Source organism: Mustela erminea, chromosome 7 (assembly GCF_009829155.1).
Source record: "Mustela erminea isolate mMusErm1 chromosome 7, mMusErm1.Pri, whole genome shotgun sequence".
Taxonomy (NCBI): Eukaryota; Metazoa; Chordata; class Mammalia; order Carnivora; family Mustelidae; genus Mustela; species Mustela erminea.
In genome coordinates, this window is record NC_045620.1 from 15,932,160 (window position 1) to 15,952,477 (window position 20,318).

Genomic DNA, 20,318 nt, shown 5'->3' on the forward strand with positions numbered 1-20,318 from the left:
TTCCGGTTCCTGATTCACTCTGCTACCTGTAGGCTGTGTGACCTTAGACAAGTTTCTCAACCTCTCTGAGCTTCTGGAGTCACCTGACCAGGTATCAGGTGTCTGTGATGTGGTAAGAATGATATGCAACTTGCAGGACTCTTGTGCGGGTTGAGGAAAACAGTATGCGGACACCTGGCACATAGTAGGTATTCAATAAATAGCAGCTCCTCCTCCTCGCCACCCCAGCCTCACGCGTACCTCTCCCATTTCCCCCTTAGCCCCGCCACCCCCACTTGACAGTGACGGTTTCCAGGTTTGCTATCAGCATCTTGTGCCAGGTACCAGGTTGTGACTGTGGCTTACATAACGTCATGAGAGAGAAAGAGAGAGCGGTTCACTTAAAGAAGGAGAAAGAGCTGGATGTTGCCAGCTTTGACTGGGGGAGAAAACTCGGGCCATGGAGAAGACAGTAGAGAAGGCTGAAGAGGATTCAGACCAGAATCTTCGGCCTCTAAGTCTTGACACACCCAGGCCCCCTGCCAGCTTCCTCTGGGATACCTGTCTGTGGTCTTCCTCTGTTCACCTCCACGGTCCCCGCATGCAGGAGAGAGGGAGGCAGCGAGGTGGGGTCAGCGCGATGGCAAGACCACCAGCTCTCGCCTACACTGAGGTTGCTGGACAGCAGTGTGATTCCAGAGCCTCTGTGCTACAAAGCACTTACACCAAAAGTAGAAGCCCCTCTGCCCCAAGGACCCCAAATGCCAAGAACATGGTCTACAGAAAGGGTCCAGGATGGACTCCAACCCCCCACCCTAGCGCACATGCACACGTGCACACACACACACACACACACACATCCCCTGAAGAAGCTGATCAGGGAAGACAGACATATGGGGAAGAGGCCCCAGGGTGGGGGCGGGAAGAGTCCCAGAGCAGAGGGGTGCAACACTGGATTACTCCCCTTGCAGGGATCACACCCGCCCACAAAGCCCTCCGGGGAGGACCCAAACTTCATAGCCTGGCAGTCAGCGTCCTTCCCAAACTGCAGGCTTTGCCTCGCCTTCCACACCAGCCTGTACCCATCCGGACAGCTATGCCCCAGATCCCCACACCACCCGTCCCTTGGCCTTGGCCACACACACCCCTGCTGGAGGAGGTCATGGAGGTCGAGAATGGGGGCCCTTGCAAACAGGTCTGGCTTCCGGTCCCAGTGTGACCACGGCCCCGTCACCGGACTTCTGGCACCTCAGTTTATCTGCACAGCAGGATCAGCTTCTACTCCAAGTGTGGTTGTGAAGATTAAATAAATAACATAAGTAAAACACTATCCCATGATAGACACGAAATTAATGGTTCTTCTGTTCTCCGTTCCTCTATATGTCCCCATCCTGAACCTTCTTGGAAATCCTAGCTAAATGCGTTCTTCTGCCAGGAAGCCCTCCCTGAACACTGCCGGTCCCAGGGATCCTGTCTCTCTCCCTCCCCCTCCCCCTTCTCTATCCTTCTCCCGCCCCCCACTCTCTCTCTCCTTCTCTCTCTCTCCCTCTCTCTCATCCCGTCTCTTCCTCCCCCCCCACACCCCTTCTCTTCTCTCTGCTCCCTCTCTCCTCCCCCTCCTTGGGCTCGAAGTAAGAGTTGTCTTACCTATGCAGACCCCCACCTACCCACCCATCCCTACCTGCACGCTCCATCACGACGTAGGGATAAGGACCGAGGACCGATCATGACCAAAACCATGGGAGGCTGCAGCATCAAGAGTGCCCAGAGAGCGGAAGTGGCTTACCCAAGGTCACCCAGCAGAGTTCAAACAAGAGTCAACAGTCCTCCCTCCCCTTCCACATTCTCAAGGCTATTCTCAGACAAGGCTACCGTGTGTGCATGCTGAGGGGTCCCACCCAGATCCCCCTCTCCAGGCTGTGCATCCATCCCCGAGGCTGTGAGTGCTCATGCCCCCTCCTCGGCAGAAATCCCCTTGGCTGATGGGAGAAAAGCCCAGGAAGCATGGCACCTCTGCCTCAACGCTCTCTGAGGAAAGCTCCCTGAGGAAGCCCATGGCCTGTGACTGACTGACAAGGGTGTGCAAAAGGCCACCCCCAGCCCTGGCCTCAAGATGGGACCAGCTCTGGAGTACTGCTGCCCCTCCAGGGCTCCTCGTGGGATCGGGCTGAAGCAGGTCTCCAGCCGAGACCCCCTCCTTGCTCACCTCCTCCCCCAGCCCTGTCCCAGCGCCCCCATGCCCCTTCTCGGGAGAGCACTCTTTCACAAGCATCCTTGTCTCGGGCTCGGCTTCTAGGAGGCTCAGCCTGACACAAAGACTTCGTTTCTCAAATTGTGGTCCACTGACCAGCGGCTCAGCATCTCCCAGACCTCGTTAGACCTGCAAACTTTCTGGCCCCATTCCAGGTCTCGGGAATCAGAACCTGCATTTTAACAAGGCCCTGTGTGATTTGCACGCACGTTAAAATTTGAGAAGCTCTGGCTTAAGGTCGGTAGTCACCGACCAACTGTGGGGACCGTCCAGCCAACATGGCAGTAACAAAATGTGTCCATCTGTAGCAGCAATCTTACAGCTAATGTGAGCATTATCCAACCCTGATTATTCACTGCAGAGGCGAGCCAGCACCCCGACCACCAGTGTGTCATCCCCGTGGCCCATACTCTGGTGAGGGCAAGTTCCACATCCTTCTGGCTTGAGCTCCAACCCCACACACCTTACTTCGTCACCAGAATTCTGCTTCTCTTTGGAACTAGTCCGGCATCCACATTAGCCAATTAAAGCCTTTGCCTCTACCCCTTCTTGAGGAGACTCCACCCCCAACACCAGACAGGGGTTCCCCAAGGGCACGCCTGGAGAAGATGCTAGAAAGAGGGGTGGTTAGAATTCCCCAGGGCCCCGAGGGACATACGAAGGGAGAGCAAGGAGGCAGATGTCTCTGCCTTGGAAGAAGAAATTGCTGGCTGCCCTGAATCAGAAACGCCTCTTCAGAGGCTCCTCTCCAGCCAGCCCAGGGCAGGAGTCCCTCATCCTGGTGTGAGCCCCTGAGAGTCCCTCTACGGGGATGTCCATGACCTTTGCAAAACTAAAGGCAATAACCAAGTCCTATGTGCTGAACGGACCCCGGGGCCGGCCCCGGAGACTGTGATAATCCAGACGTGTGTTTGGACAGAAGCACCCTGCAAAGCTCGGTCAACGCTGCCTGTTGCCTGAGGAGGGAAGCGGTTCACCTTTTGCTAATCGTCCTAATTCATTTTTTATTACTAACTTTCCTGTTTTCTATTTGCCATCTGATTGAAGATATTACCAAAGGCATTTAAACAGCGTCAGACCATACCACAATGGCAAACATAACTCTTTTTATTGAAATCTGCATTAATATACATATAATTCCCTGATCACAAAGACCTCACGGTCCACATGTTAGACATTAAGTGAAGGCAGGTTTGACAAGAGGCACAGATACAACTGAAGGTTCTTCAAAAAACAATAAGCCACATCAGGAGGGTGTGACAAAACGGACACTTTCTCGTGCTGCAGGAGAACATGGGTGACCCTTCTGGAAAATGGCAAGACAACCTGAATCAAGAGCCATAGAAATGCTCACCCCTTTGGACCCAGGGGTTCTGCCTTGGCCCATAGCCAGCAGCCTGGGTCTTTCCACAATGGTGGGAATGTTCTTTATCTGCACAGCCCAGTGGCTATAGAGGGCTGGAAATATGGCTAGTGTGACTGAGGAAGTAAGTTTGATTTTATTGGGCTTGATACTAAATTGAAATAGCCACACGTGGCTGGTGGCTATCGTGTTGGACAGGACAGCAAGCCATCATGGATTCTCTCCTAAACCATATCATCACCTCCGTCTGTCGTCCTGCACCCACGCTTGCCCCCCATCCAATGTTTTCCCCCAAGACAGTCGCCAAGATTCTTCTAAAAATGCTCCCACGGCCCTTGGGACAAAAGCCAAGCTCCTGGACACAGCCTTCAAGACCTCCCAGGGACAGAGAGCCCCAAAGCTCTCAGGGAGCCTGAGATGATCCAGGTGCCGGAGAGGCAATGACAGCCTCGGAGGGGACAGCAGTGAAGGCCTCGCCAAGGGGGTGGCACTGGAGGAGAGAGTTAAAAGCCTCGTGTGTCAGAGTGTGCCAGGTAGGGGGCAACGCTCAAACCAGACGCAGAGCAGCACACGGTTCTCCCATCGACCCCTGCCTTCCTGAAGCCGGTAATCCAGTGACAGGGGTGCGGCATGAACAGTAAACATAAGGAACGGGCCTATTACACACTGTGAGACGAGAAAAGACAAGACGGGTAAGGGGTTTCTGGGGGACCCAGGTCGGGTAAACAGTTTGCAGCACGGAATCTTTAGAAAGAAAAATACCCAAATCAACACTGTTCTTGAGTCTGCATACTGGGAGAGTATGCAGGGGCGCTCCCCCATGCTCTAAACTTTTTGGCAAGTAACATAATCTTCATAATTTACAGTTTAATACAAAGAAAGGGGTCATAACTCCGGGAGAGAAGTCACCAGAAAAATCCTGCTTGCTCAACAGAAGTGTTCCCACGAGCTGGAGATTTTGTTATCTCTGAAGGCCAGACCGACTGTGCCCCAGATACCCCAACACGGGCAACTGAGAGTGACACCTCCCTCCTGAAAACAGCAAGGTCACCACCAGCAGGGAGACGGGAGGTGGACAAAACAGGGGGCTGAGGTCTGCCAGCCATTGCCCCAGAAGCCAAACACTGATTAAAATCCACTTCAGCTCTCTCCCTTGGGCTCAGCTGCAGGGGACGGTGACATTTGGTTACAGCGGGAATTCAGATTTGTGAACACCTGCAGGCCTGGGCACCTGGCTGGCTCAGTCCGTAGAGCATGCAACTCCTGATCATGGGGTCGTGAGTTCAAGCCCCATGTGGGCTGTAAAGATTACTTAAATAAATAAGTAAATAAAAATGTAAGAACAAGACACTTGCAGGCACCAGACATGGCCTTTCACATTTATATGGTTAATCGTCCTGACAACAATGTACAAATAAGACAAGGAAGGCCCAGAGACAACGTGATTTACTCTCAGAAACACAGCCTAGGATACGTTAGAGTGGCCATCTCTGGAAAATATAACCTCCACACTGATTCATCCATTCTTCCAACATCTTTTTAGTGAGCACCTACTACAGAGACACCACACTAAGGTGCTGGGGATCGGTGGTAAAGAAAACAAGTCCCAGTGGTCTGAAAGGTGGAACAGACACTCAAATCGTCACATAGATGCATCGAGCAAAGTGGGGAAAATACACTAGAGGCTGTGACGGAGAATGATGGGATAAGCGCCATGATTAGGAGGTCGCAGTCTTTGAGAAGGCACAGAAAACTGAGCAGGAGCCAGCTGGGTGGAGAAGGAAGGGAAGAACATTCCAGACAAAGGGAATAGCTCACGCAAAGCCCCTCAGCCTAAAAAGATCATGGTAGGGGAGACTGGGGAGGGGAGGGGGCTAGAAAACAGGAAGAGGGCCAGAGTGGCTAGAATGAGGTCAAGGAGGGAGAGGCTGGCTTTGCCATATCCCCAGCAGGGAGCCGGGAGCCTCAGACAGAGCCGCTGGGAGTAAGACTGGAAAAGCAGGCAGGGGCTAGATCACAGTAGGATTTAGGGACCAAAAAAGGCATTTGATGTTATCTACACACCAGGGAAAGCCACTGGAAGGTTTTAAGCAGAGGTCTGATTTAGGTTGGCGAGAGTTCTCCAAGCCATAACAGAGAGCCGTTGAGTGGTTTTTGCCCCTGGGAAATGGCAGGATGCAATTTACACATCAGAAAGATCTTGATCGTGGCCCGGCCAGCTCCTTGGCTCATCCTGACGTGTGACTTGTGGCCACTGGATAGTAAATGTCCCCAAAAGCTAAGCATCCCCAGCTGGCATGTGGGAGGTGGCCGCCTTTCAGGAAGGCAAGACAAAGCAGCAAATGACAGGATGTGTTGACAGAGCATCGGATAGGCACAAGGCTGTTGGCAGATGGAAAATTGTCCCAGAGAACGCCTCAACAGGGTCGTGGCTTATTGTTAATGTCGAGCCATTAGGAAAACACAATTATGTGCTTCACTGATACTCTAAGACATAATCTGAGACAGAGTGCAAACACTGAGTGCTTCAACCGAAAACAGAGGGAAGGCGACGAACAGAAGAGCCCCTGGAGGAGACGCCTGCCTCGCACAGGTGGGTGGCCAAGCCCTCCAGTGTGTGTGTTTGTTTTCACTCCTGGTCTCGTGTCTCTCATTTAAGGGCAAAGTTTGGCTCTTAGGCATCCACAGACAGATTGGGAAAGGAATTATAATTAACTCTCCCAGGTGCTTAAACATACATTATTATCTCATTTAATTTCATAAGCAGGTAAGCACTGGTAACCCCGTTGTGTAGATGAGGAAACAGGGGGCCGGAGGTATTAAGTAGCTTTCCAAATGCCCTTGCTCCCCTTTCCAGCTTCATCTCTTGACACTGTGGTCCCCTCCTATGCCTTTGTACATGCTGTCCCTTCTACCTGGAATGCTTTTCTCTACCTTCCTCACCTGGCCAATTCATCTTCAAGCACAGACCGAGTGTATCCTCCTCTAGGAAGGCCTCCTTGCCTGGCCTGGTAATCCCATACCCATTTGGAGTTCCTTACTTTCTCCTATCTCTCTAATAATACTGTGGTTCCTCATGAGCAAGGACCAGGTCTTAAACACCTGTTCCTGCCTGGCATCTACCACACAGCCCTGCATATAGCAGGCAGCGAACGTTCTTTGCTTGGCTGAATGAATGAATGCATTCTTTGTAAGTTGCAAAGCCGGCATTTGATCCCAAGCCGATGTGACTCCACAGCATATCTCTTGGCCAGAGTTTATGTCTCTGTCTTACGCAGAACAATCAGAAAACATAAACAAGCATGGAATATATTCCAACCGTATGGAGGACTTCCTTCATCCCTCCAAAAAGATCCTGAAAAGCACCACTTCTCTGGGGAAAGCAGGATGTTGTCTATAGGGGTAAAGGGTTAAGCAACTCCTTTTCCTCTCTGCAAGAGAATTTCACCTTTGTTAATTGTCTAGCAGAACTCCCCCGGAAACCTGATGAAGGTAAGATGTTAACTATGTTACTAGGCAACTCTGCTTATGGTAAAAATGACCCCTGACTGGTAAGCTGCATCTGGACTAGAAGTAACTATAAATAAATTATAAATATCTGATAAAGAAACCGAACTTTAGATTTTCCTGAGTGTAGTGACTCTTACAACTGATAGGCCCCCGGCAAGAAACCCTGGAAGGTAGAGCTGTTACAGGAGTTATGGGTCCTTTGGGGGAATAAGGCTTCTGAGCCAGGATGACTTCCAAACCCACATCGTGGGTCTCATTCCCCTGCACCTACACTACAGTCTGCGGGGGTGCTGGGCAGCCAAGAGAAGAGCTGGCAGCCGCCTCCATGGACCGAAGCAGGGGCTGTGGCTGCAACTACTCCTGCGGAGGAGCAGATCCTGTGCCCCGCTGGCAGGTGCTGGGTCCTGCCCACCTCTGTCAAGGACACAGGGACCAAGTGTGGTCCATGTGTGTCCTGTGAGTCTGAATGTTTAACCAAACCTCACAGAGTCCCTGTGGGCGAACAGTGAGAAATAAGGGAACCGATCTGGAGAGAAAAGAAACCACCCCAACCAAACCCACCATGACACCTATTCTGAGCTGGAAAGCTCCTGAGACTCTACTATTTGTACCATTTATAAAACACACACACACACAAAACCTGGGAAGGAGCCTGTGTTCGCTATCCTACAGAGGGCCCAGGTGACTGGAACAGCAGCTGGCGGTAGGAGTGAGGGAAGGCATGACGTACGTGATCTCCCAAGCCTCACCATAAACCTGGGATGCATTATGTGAGAACAATGGAGATCAGAGAAGTTAAATGGTAGATCCAAAGTCACACAGCTTGTAAGTGGCAGGATACGAAGCCAGGAACCTGCATTGAACTCAAAATCACACTTGAATCCACTATCTGGTTTTGCAAAACAATTCACTTACAGCTCAGGTGAATGTACACAATAGAAACAGGCGTGGGGGTCGCGGTGAGAGGACCTCCTTAAATAGTGTAGGTAGCAACCACGAGGCACTCAGTAAATATTCGCGAAGTAAATGAGCAACAAAAGGCCCAGGGTCCATATTCCACATTATCAAGCTCCATTTAAGTCAAAACAGCAAAATGGAACAATAAAATTTATGCATGAGATTGACCCTGGGTTATACTACTGAGTTGGATTCATTTCCAACAAGTTTCTAAATCATCCCTGCAAATTAGGCCCAACTTCAAGATAAGCACGTTTTAATTAGCTGTAATATGAAGGCATTCTATTACCAAGTGATGTTTAAAGTTGAAAACCAAGGCAGAAGGCCCAGCTGGGAATCCCCTGGGCCACAGAAGAGCCAATACATTAAGAGTAAAACCAAGGGGCAAGTTGGTTCCCTCTTCCATCCCTGCAGAGGCTGGGAGCTCGGCCTGACACCACAGAGCCTGCAGGAGAGAGGGGCAGAGAAAGCACTCTCAACTCCGGTCCAGCCAACCAGTTTCTCTGCTGCCTTTTGTAACATGACCTCCTTGGACCTCAGTTTTCTCACCTACAAAATAGGGACATGTGTGCCTGGTAGAGTTCTTATAAAGACCTAATGAGATGATATGAGAATGAGCCTACGATGGGTAAATGCACAGCAAATAAAATGGTGCTTTTTCCACCCTACTTTTCTCCATAAAATGGCACAAAATTTAACAATAAAAATCAGCGAGAGGGGACTTTTTGTTCAAGATGGCAGATAGACATACACTTTTTGCCTCTCCTTTCTTCTAAACAACGCTAGAATGGAAAGAAAAAAGATACACAACAGAACATACACATACATATATATTAATAATTCAGATAGATGGATTAAAATAGAATAACTCCAAAAAAACAAAAACAAAAACAAAAACATTAGAACACAAGAAAGGGCTGGGGATCAGAAATACTAAGAGTGCTTGGAAGTAAGCAGTCAGACTGACAAAGAAGCCTATCACCTCCAAGGCACCAGCACCCCAATACAAGACCTCTGGAAAAGCTCTTATCCTAACTGAACCCCAGAACATCCCCAAAGGCAGGCAGCAGGAAGCCCTGGGCCAGGGACATGACTGGACTTTTGTGCTAGCCTACAGACCTTGGAGAAGCTGACTGTTGGATCTGCCTCCAGGCTAAAGCCAGGGAGAAGAACTCCAATTAAATGAGAGATGTGCCTTAGGGATTCCCCCCTGTCGTTAGCCATGAGGCAGGAAAAACAAAGTGAACCAGTGCCCTTGGGTGATTGCTGGTCTACCTGAGAAACAGATGCCCCAACCTTAAGTGAGCTTGTCTGTCCCCTGCACTAAGAGAAGTCCCCAGCTTCAAGTGTCCTCCCACAAACCATACCCAGGGCACCCAAAATCAACATTCACATTGCTTATCCACAGAATCATGGATCTCGCAGGCACTGAGGAAACTCACAACTCACAACTACAGACTGATCAGTCTAGACGTCTGTTTACAAGTAAATGTCAGTCGTGAGTCACCAGGCATTTGTAGAAAATATCAGCATAAAAAGAGGCCTAATGTGAACAGAACTAACTACCAAGAAAAGAGCTAACACAGGAAACAGAAGATAACTTTTTATCTTCTGTATTATAATCTTAAAAAAACTCAAGATACTCACATATACTTAAGAAAAAAGAAATGGGATACTCTGATACAAGATCAATCAAGAAACAATACAAAATTCTGGGAAATGAAAAGGTGACAACTAAAGATATGAACTAAAGAATGGTTATGACTAGAAGTATTTCACCCAACTCCTCTCAGGGGTTAGCGTTTGGGTGAGGGGCTTGAGGGCAGTGGGGAGAGGAAATGAGAATGAATGGGCCCTCCATGTTTTCCTTTATATCCTACTATATTTCTGTGTACCTTACAAAGGATAAAAACAAATTTCAAAAAAATATGGCAGGACTCAAGATAAAGTGGGAAAATGACAAGAGACTGAAATGAAACTGGAGGTAACAAGCAAAAGACATGCATGGTATCTTATTATATAGCTACACGGAACCTACTTGTCTACCTCCAAGCTTCCTGGGAGCCATTGAAGACAATGCGGATAGGTCAGTCATGGACAGTGGCCAACCCTGAGGCAGGAACCAGGTGAAGGGCCTCTTGTTGAAGCTGTGGCAGGACTCCAGCCCAAGAAGAAAGCCATGGTCCCCTACCCAGAGCTAACTTACTTAGGCACGGCCCAGAAGCTTCTCAGAAATCAGTGTGGAGTCCTCCCCGCCACACAAGAAAGTGCATGACATCTCAAGAGAACTTCCTTGGGCACAGAAAATTCCATCAGTTATCATTTTTCTTCATTCAGACCTAAGAAGCAATTATCCTCCAGCTCTCATTCCCATCATGAGATAAAGATGAATCCCAGCAAGTGACTCAGAGTTTTTAAAAATCATCAACATGCTGGCCCTTGACTTCCCAAGGGACCCAAGAGGGGAAAGTTTTCTCCCTAAGATGCATCTCCCTGAGAGAGGCACTTTGGTGCTCCCCTTCCTGTGTATTCATCCCCAGCTGCCAGGAATGTCACAGCTGTTCCCCTACACTGAGAACCTCTCTGCAACAGGGAGCTACCTGGGACAAGGAGATGCACTGATGCCAATGACTGGATGTTGAGAGAACCAAGACGCACAAGCAGTTCCCTCACCCCGGTTTGGGACAACTCTGAAGTGACCATGTTCCAGGCCAGCTTCTCTACCCACCCAGTGCTGCATCTCTTACTCCCTTCCAGGTACACTTCCTGGGAACTTCCTCCCAAATAAACCCTCCACGGGCAATTCCCCATCTTAGAGTCTGTTTCCAAGGAAGCCAATGTAAGACTGTCTCCAAGGTGAAAGACACTCCCCCCATAACCTACATGGGGCCTGAAGAACTCAGGGGTCACTGGGATATCTGACCATGTCTGAGCCAAGGCTACATGGCCTAGGCCAGCAACACATCCCTGTTGTTCAAAGCCATGGGGGGGAAACCTTCCCACATCACAGTCTAGAGCCATGTTCTTCTAAGTGTACTTCCCAGGCCAACAACATCAGCATCACTTGTTATCACTGTGCCTTTTCAGCCTTTCCCTAGACCTACTGAGTCAGAACTTCTGAGAGGGGAACCCGGTGATCTGTGTTTCAATTGCCCTCCAGGTGATTCTGAAGGTTGAGAAGCAGAGCATCCCTGACTACTGGGTGAAATCAAATACAAGACTTTAAACTTTTCCAGCAGCAGAAGACCAAGAGACAGCGGCGGACAAAAGTCTGATGATTCAGCAACATGAGACATTCCATACTCTGGCTCCACACCTCTGGCTCCGAGGCACTCCTCTACTTACAACCAGGCCAGCTGGGATGGGCCACTCTTTATGACAATCTCTGCTGGTGTCCCAGCTCCCCTGGAGGCAGGCCTCCCTGCCTTAGGCTGGCCGTACCCCCAAACCATCCTCCAGGTACCCCTGTAGTAGCTCTTCCCTCTACCTAGGACACCCTCCCAGGAATTCTACGTGCCCCCACATAGCCTGCCCGGTGTTTCCTTTAAGACTCTGCCATGTGGGGCGCCTGAGTGGCTCAGTGGGTTAAAGCCTCTGCCTTCGGCTCAAGTCCTGATCCCAGGGTCCTGGGATCAAGCCCCGCATGGGGCTCTCTGCTCAGCAGGGAGCCTGCTTCCTCCTCTCTCTCTGCCTGCCTCTCTGCCTGCTTATGATCTCTGTCTGTCAAATAAATAAATAAAATCTTAAAAAAAAAAAAAAGACTCTGCCATGTGAGGCCCTTCTACACCCCTGGCACTGCCCCAGACAATTAGATATTTAATTATGACTCTGCATTTTGAGCCAAGTTATAAACCCACACAGCCTTGCGTCTAGTAAACAGAAGTTTCCCGTTGAGTGGCTGAGCCTTCAGGACAAGGCTGGGTCCCCTGGCACAGAGTAGGAACTCAATCAGAAGCTGCTGAACATCTGAGAAGCCCAGCAGTAAACGGGTAATTACATATTGGAAAACCCCAGGCTTGTTGCTCATTCTAGCCGGCGCCAGAAGTTTGCTGTTCTACTGTAGCAAGTTGAAGCATCAGGATAATTGATCAAAATTTATTATTCCATGTTATACAGCATGTTTTCGCTAAGAGATAAAATTACAATTTACCACGACTCATTAAGTTAATAATTACTTACCATATGTTTTTATGGCTGCTCCCAAACCACACTGAAAAATCACTGTGCAGGTTTTTGGTCCATGTAAATAGGATGACTGCCAACCACGTGGATACAAAATTTACTGACAGGGAGACGCAGGACCAAAATATTGAACAGGTAGCACAATTCTAAAGCTTCGCCCTGCTCATCCCCGTGACTCTCTAGGGTAGCCGCACCACATTTTCCCCGCCAGTGGTTCTCAAACAGGGGTGCTTTTGCTCCCCCAGGGGATACCTGGCAAAGTCTGGAGACGTTTTTGGCTGTCAGGACTAGGCAGGAGGTTCTCCTGGCACCTAATCAGTAGAGGTCAAGGATGCAATGACACATCAGATGATGTACAGGACAGAACCCCCCCCCCCGCCTCAAAAAAAACAAGGAATTATCAGGTCTGAAGTGTGAACAGTGCTGGGGCGGGGAAACACTGTTCTAGATCAAAGGAAACTTCCATAGATGTTTCTTTCATCAGAGCTTCATAGCAACAGTGTGAGGAAGACATTGCTGTCCCCTCGCACAGATGAGAAGACTGAGGTGAGGAGCAGTTAAATGATGTGCACCAGATCAGCAGCCCACTCCAGCGAACGGTGCAGATGCAATTTGAAACAGCCTCCTCTGCCTGATAAACCCAACTCCCCTCCCACACAGATTCAAGAAGGAAACAGACGCCAAGGAAATGAGCAGCTCTCTGTTAATTCATTAGGCTGAACGGTCCAAGCGGAGACTGCTTCCAACGGAATGCAGGAGAAATCAGATCCAGAACCCAAGGCAGAGAAACACCTGCTGTTGGGAGGACCCTTCTCCTGCGGCAGCTGGGACAGTCAGTCCTCCAGCATCCAGGGCTGAAACAGTTTCCTCCACCTCATAACTTTCAATTGTGCAGCTCTTCATGAGTAGAAATGAAAGCGTTTCCTGCTGGGGCCACATGCGGTATATGCATGACTTCCAACCTCAAGGCAACCCCACAGAGGAGGTGTTGCTGTACCCATTTTGCAGATGAGGAGACGGAAGCACGGGGAAGTTAAATAACTTGCCTGTGCTGATGATGGTGAAAGCAGCATGCAAACCTGGTTCTGCCAGGTTCCAGAACTTACACTGCCTTCACATCTTGCAACTAGTTCTAGGAAATGAGAGAAGCAAAGCAGTTGGCCCTATGGAATCACACAGGGCTGGCAGTCCTACAGGGGGATTCCTTGTCCTGTAGGCAAGGACTCAGCTGCTCTTCCAGGCTTTCTGGCTGCTCTCTGTGCTGGGCTCCGTCCTCTGGTCCTACTTGTGCAAGCTCCTCTAGGAATGACAGGTCAGCCAAGAGACTCTTGTCCCTTGCTCTGCCCTGGATTTGATGTGCTCACTGATATCTTAAAAGAGCCAAAGAGATGCTAAGTTCCTCAAGCTACAGAGGAAAACTGGCAAGCCCTGAATTCATTAATGCATTCATTAATTCAGCAAATATTTATTGAGTACTATGTGCCAGGCCAGCTCTGGGAATACAAAAGTAAATGTAGGCACCGTGGTTCCTGCCCTCTGAAGCATCTAAGGGCACATCTCCTCTGAAAGTAGCACCCTCATCCTTCCTGGGGGTACTGCATTTTACAATTATAAAGGACATGCCCAGGCTTCGTTCATTACATCTCCTTACCACAGCTCGCCATCTCACTAGACTGATGTTCACTGATTTGCTTTCCCTTTGCCAAGAGGGAAACAGAGGCCCAGAGAAGGTCGCTGTCACGCTCAACGTCACCCAGTGGACTGGGGGCAGCAGTGCCAGGCCCGGGCTGTGGCTCCTGACATTCATAAGGTACAGAAGTTTGGCCATAAGGACCCTCAGGACAGACGAGGGGAGGGGCTATGGGAAACACATTTAGACAGAAGGTAAAGAAGAGCTGCCTCCCATCCTCCAGAGTCCCCGGAACCAGCCATCTCAGCTCAGAGCTCACCTGGCCCAGGTCCGCCCACGGGTCCACCCACAGCCACCTGTGTCCCTGCAGAAAGAAGCGGTGGGGACCTCAGCTACCAGAAATGCTAAGCAGGCCTCATAAATGTCAAGTAGAGGTGAGGTGGGGACAGCACCTCCCACCCCTTGGATTTTCGTCCCAAGGAGACACCGATCATTCACTAGCCGAGCTTGTGTTGATCCCCATCAAGATACAAGATGCTGTGCCCAGAGCTGTGTGGGTGGGGAGTTGCATCACTTACCCACGCACACATTTCCTGAGTAGTTGGGGGTCAGGCACTCTGCCAGATGCCGGGAGCCCACAGAAACCTGTACACAAACAACCAAACCACTGCCACACAGTGTGGTCACTGGACTGCCGGCAGCATCACCTGGGAGCTCATTAGACATGCAAATTCTCACGAAAAGACTTGTATAAAAATGTTCACAGAGGTTTTGTTTATAATGGCCCCGACCTGCAAACAAATCCCAAAATCCATTGGCAAGTGAGCACATAAACCAATTGAGCTACATTTATACCAGGTAATACTACTTAGCAATAAAACAGAACTATGGATATACACAATACAGATTAATCTTGATACTTTGAGCAAAATGAAACCAGATGCAAGGATGTATATGCTGCATACGAAATTCTAGAACTTAAGTATACTTGGTACACTGAAACTGAACATCATAAAGCATTGATAATAGAAATCAGATAAGTCGTTTCCTGTAGAGGCGGGAAAGGAGACTGTGGGCTGGAAAGGAGTATAAGGGAACTTTCTGGGGTATGGTAAATGAGCAAAATCTGGATTGGGATGGTGGTTACGCAGGTGTTCGTATTTGTCAAAACTCATGGAACTATGCACCTGAAATTTGCACTTTATTTTGTGTCAATCATATCTCAGTAAAAAATGAGTTGCTATCATTTGTCCTAGATCACAAAGCCACAACTGGTGATTTGAACCCACGTTTGCCCGGTTCCAATGGCCAGTTTCCACTAGCCTGCCATAGTGGAGTGGGGGACCCCAGGCAATGCCCAGAGCCTGGTACAGTGCCTTGCCAAAGTCAGAATGAAGGGACTTCACAGATACCCAAGAAAGAGTGTCACATTCTCTCCCTAGTCCTTAAACAGAGACAGAGGCTTGAGGGGAGGGCACCTAAGTGTCAAGCTAGGAGTCAAGAAACTTGGGTTCAGGCCTCAACTCTGCTCTTCACATGCGATGTAAGCTGTAAGTGCATTACCCTGTGACTCAGTTTCCCCTTCTGGGAAGCGAGGAAGAAGGAGAGGATCCGTGGGTCCCAGCATGGGGCCATAGATCCTGGGAGTCCCAGGGCCACAAGCTCCTATCCTCACTGAGGCACTGTTGCTTCATGAAAAGAGCCATATGCCTGCCACGCATCTGGTGAGCTACTTCTCAAATGCATGTTAATAGTTATTGTGATTAATAAAATAACATCTATTTCAAAGCAAAAATGAAACCATGGCAGCTTTTGCAGTTATGTATTTTCTCAAACAAAAAATACCAAAAGAACAGCCACTGCTCATGACTTTGGTTTAAAGTGGCTGGAATCTCTGTGTAGAGTATCAATAAGGGGACAGTCACCAAGGGAACAGTTGCCAAGGGCCCTTCCAGGTCAGCTGTCCCATCGTTGTCCGGGATCACTTGGGCAAATGTTTGCCCTTGTGTTTCTCGGGCCTAGGTCCCTGTGGGGGCAAGCCTCTTGTGTGCACTGCAAGGACCAATCCCCCAGTGTACAGGCTGTGTCCTGGTCCCAAGGGTGGTCATGGCTGTCTCTTAGACCTCAGTTTCTGCTCCAGTTCTGACAGTGAGATCATTTGTAAGAATGGAGCCTGGGCACTTCCCTCCCCGGTCCCTCACCATCAGACCCCTGGTCACAATGCACCCTACCTCCCAACCACCAGCACTAAAGATGACTGCCCACTTGGGATCTGCTACCAAGAGGCATGTGACCCACTCCTAGCTGAGCCAAGTGACTTCCCCTGCCTCATCCTACCACAAGCCTGATGATTAAGAAGGAGGTATCACACCCAAGGGCAAGGTCAGACCTTTCTCTCACCTACCTTGGTGGCCCACCTGGACACACTCTTGGCTCTGGGCCAGGGGTCCTAGATCACAGACAGAAACCAGAAACACCAGCTTCTCATTCACTGAGTGGTTCCCTCCCTGGCCAGGTTTCACACTAGTCCTTGGTGCTGAGTCAGAGCTTTACAGAGCATCAGAATAAAGGCAGGGGCCTCAGCTGGGTGACCATCCCCCCACCCCACCCCCAGAAATCCCTCAGGTGGGACCACCCCACTCTAGTGGGGTTTACAGAAACATCACCCGCAAAAGGAGCACTCTGGGCTAAAGGTCACCCCCCTCCTCACTGAGCCAGAAATCCCGGATCCCCACGCACATCCCCAAACCAGAGGCTGGAACCTTGCCAACTTAATATTCAAAAAAATAAAGCCAAGGGCAGAAGACAGTCCAGCTGCCCTGGGCACCCAAAGGTCTTCTCCTCTCTCAAGACTCCACCTGCTACTTTAATCAATTTTCCCTCCATCAGACTGGAAATAGCCCGAGAACCGGCCTTCTCTTCAGGACACCATCCCCTTCTTCAGCTTCTAACTTTGCCGGTCACCGAACAAAGATAATCACATCCACCCGCTGCGAGACCTCACTCGCCGCCCACCTCGCCCCCGACGCCGCCAGGGTCCACTGGCCCAGGATCCCACTCCCTACCCGGGGGGAAACTGCGGAAGGCTTTGCCCTGTGACCCTAGAAGCCGCTCCCCAGGGCCTGGGGACGCACTCAGGGAGGCCCAGCCCGTAGACCCCGTGTTCGGCGCGGGGACGCCCCCTTCCCGCAGCATCCACACAGCAAGGGACTACAGTAAAGCCGGTGGGTGGGGTGAGGTTGAGACCCCGAGGGCCGCCCATCCAAGCACCCGACGCTCACTCACCACGCAGCGCCACCGAGCCCGCGCGTCTGCGCCAGGGCGGCGGGGAAACCCACGCGCGCCGTTCAATCCGGGCTCCGAGTGACGAAAAGCCGCGCTGGGCTCCCGCCTGCCCCGGACCGACGCGCCGACCGCCGGACGCACCCACCGTCTGGCTCTCTAACTAAGTTTGAAAGTTCCCCCCCTCCAGCGAGGGAGGAGACGCGGATGGTGCAGCTGCCCCTAAACGTCCCGGGCCGGCCTGGGCATGGGGAGCGGGGATCGCACGCCCCCAGTCGGGATGCCGGGCACGCGAGCTTCCATCGGGAGGACGCGCCTGGCAGAGCAGCGGGGACCGGGCTGCGGGCTGTGATCTCGGAAAAGGCGGGCGGGCGGGGGAGGGAGCTGTTGTCCCTGGAGGGACCTGGACGGACTCCCGCTCACCGTTCCCGGGAGGGGTCAGGCTTCGACTGTCCATTGCCAGCTCGGAATCCCAGGCCCCGCCGGGCAGTGACGGCCAATTAGTGAACGGCCAGTTAGTGCGCCTCGGCTCCGGGAAGTTAAAGCCCGGACGCGCGAGTTGGTGACCGGGGTGAGGGCTGGGGCGGCGCGGGGGCTGGGCGTGACCGTATGTGGCTGTGTGATGACCAGGCGATGAGTGTGTCTCAGGTCCACCGTGCATGGGTGGCTGTGCCGTGACAGTGTGCGCCCGTGTGAGTGACTGTAAGAGCGTTTGACTGTCGGAGCAACTTCTTTGTGTGACTGTCCCCAGCTGTGACTGGGTGTGACAGGCGATGGGGACATGTAACGGGGTGTGTGGCCTCGTACCGTGTGAATGGGTGACTTGTATGCGGCGATATGACAGTGTACGTGGGCGAGTGACTCCATGTCATTGTGTATAAATGACTGTTAGGGTGACTTGTGTGGGACGGTAAGACAGCCTAAGTAGGTGCTTGGCTGCCTATGTGAGTGACAGTGGGTCACTGTGTGTCAGCCTGTGAATGAATGTGAGGCTGTCAGGGGGACGTGGGCGAGCGTGTCACTGTGTCATCGTGAGAGTGACTGTCGAGGTGACTTCTGCCTGTGAACGGAACAACTCAGGGCATGAGTGTAACGGCGAGGTTATCTATGTGAGTGGCATGTGCCCGTCGGCGGGGCTGGCGCGTGAGGGTCCCCGCACATTGGCACCGCCGGCACCTCCCCCCGTGGGTCTCCGAGAGTGCCCCGTCCCGAGCCGCCAGGTGATTCCTGCCCCGCACTCCAGCCCGGGACGCTCCCGCCGCGGCGCGGGGTCCGAAGGCGCGGGCAGGCCGCGCCCCCCTCGGCGCCCACCCCCGGCCCCCGCCTACCTTGCCGCAGTGGTAATAGTCCAGGTGTGCCAGGCCGGTCGGCTCGGCCCCGGGCCGCGCGCCCACCGCGGGCGCCGAGGGGTACAGGCGGACGTCCATGGCGGGCGCGGCGGCGGCGGCGGCGGCTCCCGCGGGCAGTGCCTGGGCGGGCGGCGGGTGGGAGCCAGTGTGCGAGCGGGTGTGCGAGCGCGGGGGGCGGGCCGGGGGCGGGGCCCGGCGGAGCGCCCCGCCCCCGCCCCCGCCCCGCCCGCGCGCGCTATTGTTCCGGCCTCGGGCGCCGCGGAGGGCCGGGGGCCCGGGCCCTGGGGAGGGGTCCCATCCTTCGGGGTGGGCCGCCGCCAGGTCCCTCGCCGGGCTCTGCATCCCCGGGGGTCCGGGAAGGGTGTGCGCCCGTCCAGACGGCCCTTTTCCGTCCGGCCTTCCCCACCAAGGGTGCGGGGAGGAGAAGCCCGTTTGACAGCCCTCCCCAGAAGTGGGACACTGCCCACCCGGCATATTTAGGAAGCGGGGGCGGGTTTGGAAGGCGGTGACAGGTACACTTTCCAAGATGGGTGCTGCCTTGCCTGGGGGACCACGGCCCAGCGCCTGCGGCTGATCTTAGGGGAACCCTCCCTCCTTGTCCCACTGATCCTGATCGTAGTCACTGGGAGAGGGGCTCTGGGAGTTGCCGAGCTTAAACTCTCACTTTACGTTTGAGGAAACTGAAGCAAGGACAGTCACTTCAGTAATGAAGCTCCAAGGGAGCGGGGGCCCACCGCTCCCGAGGACCTAGGTCTGAACCAACTGGGAGAAGGCAGAGGACCTGCCCCCTTTAATGAAAGGGAGAGGGAGGGCGATAGAAAGGGCCTGGAAACTGAAGCTCTGAGGGTCCAGAATCTACCCCACCCCATCCCGACTCCTACCCCAACTTCTCCTGGAGTAGAGAACAGAACAGAAAGGTGACTGAAGCAGGCTCCTTCTCCCACAGAAAAAAGCCCCCTAGCTCTTCACATCACCTGTGGGAGCTGGCCTGTTCCTCCTCCCCTTCTCATCTAAGGATTGTAGAATTGTCTACACTAGCAGTCCCCACTCCCTCATTCCTACTGACTACTGCACCACTGCCTCTGGTTCCTGGTCTGGCACACTAGGATGCCTAGGTGGGAAGTGCCAGGAGGCCAGGAGGCAGAAGTGGGTCAGAATGGGATTGTTGGATGGCAGCTGGACATGTGACGCTATTTGGAGAAAAGGGAGTGAGCCTGTTGCCCACTCAGGAGCCAGCTTGGAACTTAGCTCCCAACTGCTACTTGAGCTTTGTTGGTCCTGACTGCGAGCTAGGACCATTGCTTATGACCATAAAGACCCACTAATACAAGATTTGGTGTGGGTGGGAAACAGGCTTTTGCTAAAGGTCTGGGAACAGCAGAGGGAAATTACTGTTCAGAAAGGAAAGAACTTCCAAATAAATTTCAGCAGTCATTGTTTCTAGAAATACGTTGCCGTATCTCATCAGAAGCAATTTCCCATTGGCCCCTCTACTTTTTTTTTTTCCATCTGGACATCCAGCACTATTTATTGAAAAGAATACCTTTCCCCCCACTTCTCTGCAGTGTTAACTTTGTTATTAATCAAGTCATCCATATGTCTATGGATTGTTTCTGAATTCTCCAGTCTGTCCTGTTAGCCTATTTTTCTCTCCTTATGCCATTATCATACTGTCTGATTTTCTGTAGCTTTATAGTAAGTGCCCCATAGAATAGATGTACACACTTTTACCTTCAGGACTATCTTGGCTATTCTTGATATTTGCACTTCTACTGACATTTTAAAATCAGCTTGTCTGTTTACACACACACACAT

General features: G+C 51.8%; 1 protein-coding gene across 6 annotated transcripts in view; it reads right to left on the reverse strand.

Moving 5' to 3' along the window:
* The window catches only part of TOX2 (TOX high mobility group box family member 2), a 129,806-nt gene extending 111,159 nt beyond the window's left edge, over nt 1–18,647 (reverse strand). For 2 of the 6 annotated variants that reach the window (XM_032350593.1, XM_032350592.1), the window contains exon 1: nt 18,483–18,647. In XM_032350593.1, coding sequence (XP_032206484.1) covers nt 18,483–18,581 — 99 coding nt within the window. In that variant the 5' untranslated portion in view covers nt 18,582–18,647. Of the gene's footprint in view, nt 1–17,157; nt 17,513–17,577; nt 18,343–18,482 lie in introns of those variants that run through there. The other 4 variants (XM_032350599.1, XM_032350598.1, XM_032350597.1 and 1 more) reach the window with 4 other exon arrangements.
* Between the last annotated feature and the right edge of the window lie 1,671 nt (nt 18,648–20,318).